Below are 9,425 nucleotides of genomic sequence, written 5' to 3'. Positions count from 1 at the left end.
CTGTTCAAACTGATGCCGATGTCTCACTGGACCAAGAACCATCATTTCAGTCTTATCAGAGTTTAAAAGTAGGAAGTTTCCAGACATCCAGTTTTTCACTGATGCAAGGCAATCTTCAAAGGATTTTATGTGAACGAGATTACCAGCAGTTATCGACATGTATAACTGAGTATCATAAGCATAGCATTCTAGAATAGAATTTAAAATTCTTCTTCTTACTTACAAGGTTTTGAATAATCAGGTCCCATCTTATCTTAGGGACCTCATAGTACCATATCACCCCAATAGAGCGCTTTGCTCTCAGACTGCAGGCTTACTTGTAGTTCCTAGGGTTTGTAAGAGTAGAACGGGAGGCAGAGCCTTCAGCTTTCAGGCTCCTCTCCTGTGGAACCAGCTCCCAGTTCAGATCAGGGGGGGAGCAGAGAGTTTTTCCTTCCCACTGTCGCCAAATGCTTGCTCACAGGGGGTCGTTTTGACCGTTGGGGTTTTTCCATAATTATTGTATGGCTTTGCCGTACAATATAAAGTGCCTTGGGGCAACTGTTCGTTGTGATTTGGTGCTATATAAATAAAATTGATTTGATTGATTTGATTTAGTGTGTTTATCATGTTTTTTGTTTAAAGTCTGTTCAGATTGAATCTTGAGAGGGGACCATCTTTGTGGAAGACATCATGCCTCATCCCAGTTCCAAAGAAGTTACATCCCAATGAACTGAATGACTTCAGGCCTATTGCTGTAACCTCCCACATCGTGAAGACAATGGAGTGGCTACTACTGCACCTCCTCAGACCCCAAGTCAGCCATACACTCGATCCACTACAGTTTGCATACCAGGAAAAAGTAGGAGTGGAAAGCCATCATCTACCTGCTGCACAGAGCTCATTCATACCTAGACAGAGGAAATGGTGCTGTGAGAATCATGTTTTTTGATTCTCCAGTGCCTTTAACACCATTCAGCCACCCCTGTTGAGAGATAAGCTACTGCAGATGAGGGTAGACCCACAAATGGTCTCCTGGATAACAGACTAACTCACCATGAGACCACAGTTTGTGAGGCTGAAGGACTGTGATCAGTAGTACAGGTGCCCCTTTGTTGAGTGGTGCAGGGCAAACCGCCTGCAATTGAACTCTGCTAAGACTAAGGAGATTGTGGTGGATTATAGGAGGTCAGGATCCCCTTCACTTCCAGCCACCATTGAGGGGGTCAATGTGCAAGTTGTTCAGACCTATAAGTACCTGGGGCTGCACTTGGACAATAAACTGGACAGCTAACACAGATGCATTCTACAAAAATGGGCAGTCTGTTATGTGGGCCACCCGAAGAGTAGGTACTGCTGGCCAACGCCAGAGGGCGCCCTGCCTGTAGTCGGGTTTCAGGCACCAGAGGGCGCAGTCACCACCCAGGAGCCAGGACTACCAGCTGTCAGAAATCATCTCATCATCATCCCATCCCATATAAGACTGGAGGAGACACCAGGTAAAACTCTCAGCCGTGTCTGTGCTGAACGCACGTATCATTGTCTTTTGAAAACCTTTGCAGAAGTACCAGTTATCTTCAGTCAGCTGGGAGCTGGGTTTTGGACGTACTGAATTGCTGATTGTTCTGCTGGGTGTGCACACACCCACCATTAACCTGTCTTCTGTTCCTGCCAGCAGTACTGGATCTGACAGCTGAAGTAGAGGCCACCTGGGGACTTGGGACTTGGCGGCTTCGGTTTGCTGCAGGTCTTTGTTGGCGGCGGAACCTTGTGGGCCCTGGCTCTTCTCTGGATAGGCGTCTCCTACCCTCGGACCTGCCCACACGTCACCTGTTGACTTTTGTAATTGACTGTCTAAAAATAGTATTCGACCTGTTGTGCACATTTGCCACAATAAATTGTATTTATTTGACTACCCATTGACCGTTCATTTGCGCCCCCTGTTGTGGGTCCGTGTCATTACACTTCCCCAACAGGATATCTCGGCCAACGTCATGGATCCCGAGGGGCGTCAACCACCAGTTGAACAGCCAATGGAAGAGCAGGGTGCACAGGCGTCTGCAGGAGGCGTGATTGGTGAGTTGCAGCAAATCCTCACCGCCTTTACTGCTCGGTTGGATCTAATGACCGAGCAGAACGTCATTCTCAATCGTAGAATGGAGGCTCTCACCGCGCAGGTGGAAGCGTGCGCTCAGGGCGCTGCTGCAGCTCCTCCTCCTGCTCACCCGGTGTCGAATAAAGACATTCCACTGGTCATTCAACGACCCCACCCACCATCCCCTGAAGCATACATAAGTCCCCCAGAGCCGTACGGGGGTTGTGTGGAGACGTGCGCTGACTTTTTAATGCAGTGTTCGCTCGTCTTTTCACAGCGTCCCGTGATGTACGAGTCGGACGCCAGCAGGGTGGCTTATGTAATTAATTTGCTTCGAGGCGAGGCACGCGCCTGGGCTACGGCACTCTGGGAACAGAATTCACGGCTCCTTACCTCTTATACTGGGTTTGTGAGGGAGTTCAGAACAGTCTTTGATCACCCAAACAGAGGCGAGACTGCTTCTACGACACTGCTGTCAATGAGACAGGGGCGTCGGAATGCAGCTGAGTATGCGGTCGACTTCCGCATAGTGGCTGCGAGGTCCGGCTGGAATAGCGCTGCACTCCGCACCGCCTTCGTAAACGGACTGTCGTCAGTCCTGAAGGAGCATCTGGTGGCTAAGGATGAGCCGCGGGATTTAGATGGGCTTATAGATCTGGTTATATGGTTAGACAACCGATTGGAAGAACGTCGACGGGAGCGAGACGAAGGACGTGGCCGGGCACCCGCCGCCCCTCTCCCTTCCCGTTCCGAAGCAGCCCCGCCTTCCCCATGCTCCAGAGCCCGAATGCTCCGTGTGACAACAGCTCCCCCTGCTGACAAAGCTATGGACATGAGCAGGGCCAAAATAAAATTAGAAAACAGACAGAGGAGGCTGGCCCGCGGAGAGTGCTTTTTCTGCGGCTCTAACGGGCATCTGCAGAAACAATGCCCCAAGCGGTCAAACACCAACGCTCACCCTTAGAAACTGGGCTAAGGGTGGGCCATAACACACACACTGGTATTGCACGAAAATCCGCACGAATCCCAGTTGTGATCCTCTGTGGGGATTTAACCCTTCAAGCCCCAGCACTGATTGACACGGGGTCGGAAGGGAATCTGCTTGATAGCAGATGGGCTACAGAAGTAGGGCTCCCTCTAGTGGCTCTTCCTTCACCAGTGAGGGTACGGGCACTAGATGGCACCCTTCTTCCATTAATCACACACCAGACACAGCCCTTAACACTGATTGTGTCTGGGAATCACAGGGAGGAGATTGTGTTTTGTGTGACACCTTCTACTTCTAGTAATTTTGGGCTATCCATGGATTAGTAAGCACAATCCCCAGATCGATTGGCCGTCTGGGGTTGTGGCTCAATGGAGCGAAACCTGCCACCGGGAGTGTTTACGATCCTCGGTTCCACCCGGTGTGACTGCTAAAGAGGAGGTTCGTGTCCCCTCCAATCTCACGACGGTGCCTGTTGAGTACCATGATCTTGCTGACGTTTTCAGCAAAGATCTGGCACTCACTCTACCCCCGCATCGACCGTACGATTGTGCCATTGATTTAATCCCGGGTGCTGAGTATCCGTCCAGTAAACTGTACAACCTCTCACGCCCCGAGCGAGAATCAATGGAGACCTACATCCGGGACTCATTAGCTGCTGGGTTGATCCGGAACTCCACCTCCCCGATGGGTGCAGGTTTCTTTTTTGTGGGCAAGAAGGATGGCGGACTACGTCCATGCATTGATTACAGAGGGCTGAACGAGATCACGGTTCGCAACCGATACCCGTTGCCCCTGTTGGATTCAGTGTTCACGCCCCTGCATGGAGCCATGGACTGGGAGGGTTATGGACCTGAAGAACGCTCCTGGGTGAAGAGGAGCTTCATCCTGGACCCGGCCCTCCTGGCCGAGTTCTATCAGCGACACCCCGACAAGCTGGGTCGGGCGCCGGGAGGCGCCCGTTGAGGGGGGGGGTCCTGTTATGTGGGCTGCCCGAAGAGGAGGTACTGCTGGCCAACGCCAGAGGGCGCCCTGCCTGTAGTCGGGTTTCAGGCACCAGAGGGCGCAGTCACCACCCAGGAGCCAGGACTACCAGCTGTCAGAAATCATCTCATCATCATCCCATCCCATATAAGACTGGAGGAGACACCACATCTCTGCCGAGATATCAGTTTACCACTCAGGTAAAACTCTCAGCCGTGTCTGTGCTGAACGCACGTATCATTGTCTTTTGAAAACCTTTGCAGGAGTACCAGTTATCTTCAGTCAGCTGGGAGCTGGGTTTTGGACATAGAAGAGTGACGGACTTCACTCCTCTTTCCAAACCAGAGAAGTAACAGTTGGTCTCTGCACGTTTTCTGTGTTTTTGTGTCGGAGGTGGAGATTCTCCCACAAAAGGAACTGAACTGAATTGCTGATTATTCTGCTGGGTGTGCACACACCCACCATTAACCTGTCTTCTGTTCCTGCCAGCAGTACCGGATCTGACAGCTGAAGTAGAGGCCCCCTGGGTACTCGGGATTTGGCGGCTTCGGTTTGCTGCAGGTCTTCGTTGGCGGCGGAACCTTGTGGGCCCTGGCTCTTCTCTGGATAGGCGTCTCCTACCCTCGGACCTGCCCACACGTCACCTGTTGACTTTTGTAATTGACTGTCTAAAAATAGTATTCGACCTGTTGTGCACATTTGCCACAATAAACTGTATTTATTTGACTACCCATTGACCGTTCATTTGTGCCCCCTGTTGTGGGTCCGTGTCATTACACTTCCCCAACACAGTCGACTTTATTTTCTGAGAAGGCTGGAGTCCTTTAACATCTGCAGTAAACTCCTGAGGTTTTATCAGTTTGTCATCACCAGCGTTCACTTTTATGCTGTGGTATGCTGGGAGGCAGTGCCAAGAAGAAGGACATTGACGTACTGACAGACTGGTGAGAAAAGCTGGCTCTGTGGTTGGCACTGGGCTGGAGTCCTTAGCATCGGTCGCTGAGAAAGGGACCCTCAGCAAACTCCTGTCAATCATGGACAATAAGCGCCACCCCTTACACAGCACAGTAAACAGGCAGAGAAACCTGTCTAGTGGCAGACTGCTCTCTCTGTGATGTTCAGACAGGCTGAGGAAATCCTTTGTTCCCTGGGCCATTCAGCTTTTTCCCTATAGACCTACAGTATGGACACATTGACCCACCATTTGCACTGCTCCCCTACTGGTGCACTTACAGTGACTGAACGTGGAATGTACCCTCACCATGAATGTCCACTCTATTGGTGTTTTTTCCTTGTGTGGTGAATGTATTGTATAAGTATGTGTCTTGAGCTACGGGGTGTTTAAATTTCCTTTTGGATCATTAAAGTATCTATCGATCTATCTATCAATCTCAGTCCACCCAGCTGGAAATGAGTACCGGCCTGGACTCTGGAACCAAAGTAGACAGGACTAGAGTCCATCACAAGTTACTTCTCCAGCTGAATTTTCATCATCCAAGTCAACTGAGATAAAAAATACAAATAATCAACATCTTCATTTTATCTGTCAACATAAACAAATTCAAGTTTTTACCCCTAAAAGAGAGCCAGAACAAATGTTACAATGTAAAACCTGATTTTCTATAAAGGAACTAAGGTTGTGAGGAAATAGTAATTAACAAAGTCTATAGACAAAGTCCATGTCTCTGTGGACTGAGGGGTCGGGTTCAAAATCAGAGTCTCTGAATGTTTTATGCATTTGAAAGCAGATAAAAAAGACATTTGATGGATGTCAAACATTCACTGAAGGTGGAAACTTTATGGACTTGTTGAAAATTAACGTGAAAATACAGCAGGGTGTCATCAGCATAAAAGTTTACAGAAATGTCATTAAAACTTATCAGACCAAGAGGTCAAGAAACCAGAACTTGACCCATGACTGTTGTAACACAACAGGCCTTTCTAAAAAATCTTTGACAAAAACAGAAGCTTGGATATCGACCGATCATTTTTTGGGTCCTGACGGGTCTAGGTTTGATTTGTTCCTGTAAAGGAACCATCGTGTGGTTTCAGTACATTTGGGCTGAACTGGTTCATCAGCAGATGAAGATGGTTCAGAGCCTCAGTGTTCTTCCTCTCATTCCTCTCTCAAAGCTTCCATCAGCATGAATGTGAGCAGACCACAACAAGAGGCGGAGCTACACAACTCAATATGAAAGGCTTCATTTAGGAAGTGAAGGTCTTCAGTGTTGATGCACAACAATTCCAAATAATGCTGCTCCACTTCATCTGGATGATAACAGTCAGCTTTCATACTGGTAAGTTCTCCAACAACACATTCTACACACCAGGAACAAGACCAAGATTTCATGTGTTCACAATTCAGCATCGATTTCATTTCAGAGAAAATGGAAAGATATTAAAAGTGTTCTGCTCAAATACTTCTTTGTTCTTTTCAGGATCCTCTGAGGATTTAGTCAAACCCTTTAGAGATCGAATACTTGTTTTGGAAGGAGACAGTGGGACTCTGTCCTGCAGCTATTCTGGTTCTGTCTACAGTGTCTTCTGGTACCGACAGAACCTCAGATCATCTCCAGAACTTCTCATCACAGAGTTTTCAGTCATAACAGGGTTGACTTTGAAACATGAAAAAGACAGAAAAAAGTTTCATTTGGAGATCAGCAGTACTGCAGTGATAGACTCTGCTGTGTACTACTGTGCTGTGAGGCCCACAGTGACACAAAACACTCAGTCTGTGGACAAAAACCTCACTCAGTGACAAACAGCGCCACCAAGTGGACACAAAGCATCACTAGGAACTCTTTAGACCAAAGCACCTACATAGGTGATACAAAGAAGATTCAGTTTGCTGTGGTGTACCACAGGGGTCAATCCAAGGGTCTCAGTACAATTTAAGTGTTGACATCATTTGGCAACAACATTCTCCCTTTTGCTGATGACATCCTGTTCTATCTTTCTGTACTGATGGCAGTCACTCTGTTTTTCCTCACAAACTTTATGTTCACAGCTGCAGTTCTCCTACCAGGGTTCCACCAATCACACATTTTCCTTCCTGATTCAAACTAAATAAAGTGCTTAACAATGATCACTAGAGGGAGCCACAGACTGTTTGCCATCAATGGATGATGTCATGTTGACGGTTCACCAACAGATGATGTAGATGAAGGTCCAGATGGTTCAGAGTCTCAGTGTTCTTCCTCTCTCTTCTCCCCTCTCACTGCAGACATGAAACACACACTGGCTGACAAACATCCTGATTCTGACTCTCTGGCTCGGTAACTCTTTAAACCTACTGATTGTGTTGTGTGGGCCGCCAGAAGAGGAGGTACTGCTGGCCCACCAACAGAGGGCGCCCTGCCTGAAGTGCGGGCTTCAGGCACGAGAGGGCGCTGCCGCCACGGACTCAGCCGGGAGTGACAGCTGTTACTCATTACTTCCTGACAGCTGTCACTCATTCTTCATCACCTCACTCCATAAAACCCAGACGCCATCTCCACCTCATCGCCGAGATATCGTACTTCATTGAAGGTAATAGCCTCAGCCGTTTTGTGTTACAATATATCTGTATATTGTGAGTGTTTGCAGGAGTACCGGTTCCTCTATCTGTGGAAGCTGAGTGAATGCAGGACGGCACTCTTTTCCCCTGAGGAATCACTGCGGTACTCATCACATATTGAGTGAGAGGTGGAGGTGGCATTCCCACCGTTGTTGTTACTGGGTGTACACACACCCACACTTGACTGTCTTTGTTCTCGCCAGCAGTACCAGATCCGACAGTCGGAGACGGTGATCACCTGGGAATTCGGGACTTGGCGGCTCCAGTATTCACCAGGTTCGGTGGTTGCAGAAATCGTGTGGTTCCGGCCCTTCTCAGGACAGACGTCTTCTATCCTCGAGCCTGCCCACACGTCACCTTTGTAATTTGACTGTAATCATATTCTGAGATTGTCTGTATATTCGTTGTGCACATTTCACAACATTAAATTGTTCCTTTTTGGCTCATCTATTGACCGTTCATTTGCGCCCCCTGTTGTGGGTCCATGTCACTACACATTCACAACAGGATATCTTGGCCAGCGTCATGGACTCCGAGGGGCGTCACCCGGCTGTTGAACGACCAATGGGAGAGCAGGGAGCGCAGGCGTCTGCAGGAGGCATGATTGGTGAGCTGCAGCACATTCTCACCGCCTTTACGGCTCGGTTGGATCAAATGACTGAGCAAAACATCCTCCTGAACCGCAGGGTGGAGGCTTTCTCCGTGCAGATGGCGGCGAGCGCTCAGGGCGCTGCTGCAGCTCGTCCTCTTGTCGACCCTGTGCAGGATATGAACGTTCCAGTGGTGGTTCAACAACCCCTCCCACCTTCCCCTGAAGCATACATAAGCCCTCCTGAGCCGTACGGAGGTTGTGTGGAGACGTGCGCGGACTTTCTTATGCAGTGTTCGCTCGTCTTCGCACAACGTCCCGTCATGTACGCGTCAGATGCTAGTAAAATAGCTTATGTGATTGCTCTGCTTCGGGGTAAAGCACGCGCCTGGGCTACGGCGCTCTGGGAACAGAACTCACAGTTGTTATCAGCATACACTGGGTTTGTGGGGGAGTTCAGAACAGTGTTTGATCACCCTAACAGAGGAGAGACCGCTTCAACTGTGCTGCTGTCAATGAGACAGGGACGCGAGAGCGCAGCCGCTTATGCAGTCAACTTCCGCATCGCGGCTGCGAGGTCCGGCTGGAATAACGTTGCGCTCCGCACCGCCTTCATAAACGGACTGTCGTTGGTTCTGAAGGAGCAGCTGGTAGCTAAGGAGGAACCGCGGGATTTAGATGGGCTTATCGATCTTGTTATACGGTTAGACAATCGGTTGGAGGAACGCCGTCGGGAGCGAGGCGAAGGACGTGACCGGATACGCGCCGCCCCTCTCCCTTCCGGGTTCGAAAAGGGGCCGCCCTCCCCACGCTCCACAGCCGCAGCGCTTTGTGGGGCAACAGCTCCCCCTGCTGACGTTGTTAGGGAAACGCACAGGGCCAAAATGAGGAGGTTGATCCGTGGAGAGTGTTTTCTCTGCAGCTCAACTGAGCACACACAGAGAAACTGCCCCAAATGGCCAAAACGACAACACTCGCCCTTAGAGACTGGGCTAAGGAGGGGTCAAAACATTCAAGTGAGACACACACAGATTGCTACACGACTCCCAGTCACAATCCTGAGCGGGGATTTAACCTTTCAAGCCCCAGCACTGGTGGACACGGGGTCAGAAGGGAATCTGCTAGACAGCAGATGGGCAAGGGAGGTAGGGCTCCCTCTGGTGGCGCTTCCTTCGCCATTGCAGGTGCGGGAACTAGATGGCACCCTCCTCCCTTTACTCACACACAAGACACAACC

The 9,425-nt window shown here is 49.7% G+C and overlaps 1 gene segment (V, D, J or C); it reads left to right on the top strand.

Moving 5' to 3' along the window:
• Nucleotides 1–6,142: 6,142 nt before the first annotated feature.
• Nucleotides 6,143–6,839, top strand: LOC117522204. The segment is given in 2 exon segments: nt 6,143–6,340; nt 6,482–6,839. Coding segments are annotated over 2 exon segments (366 nt in total).
• The last annotated feature ends 2,586 nt before the right edge of the window (nt 6,840–9,425 follow it).

The sequence above is a fragment of the Thalassophryne amazonica genome, chromosome 12, assembly GCF_902500255.1.
Source record: "Thalassophryne amazonica chromosome 12, fThaAma1.1, whole genome shotgun sequence".
Classification (NCBI taxonomy): domain Eukaryota; kingdom Metazoa; phylum Chordata; class Actinopteri; order Batrachoidiformes; family Batrachoididae; genus Thalassophryne; species Thalassophryne amazonica.
The sequence above is the reverse complement of the archived record's forward strand: the minus strand, read 5'-3'. Positions and strand labels throughout refer to the sequence as shown.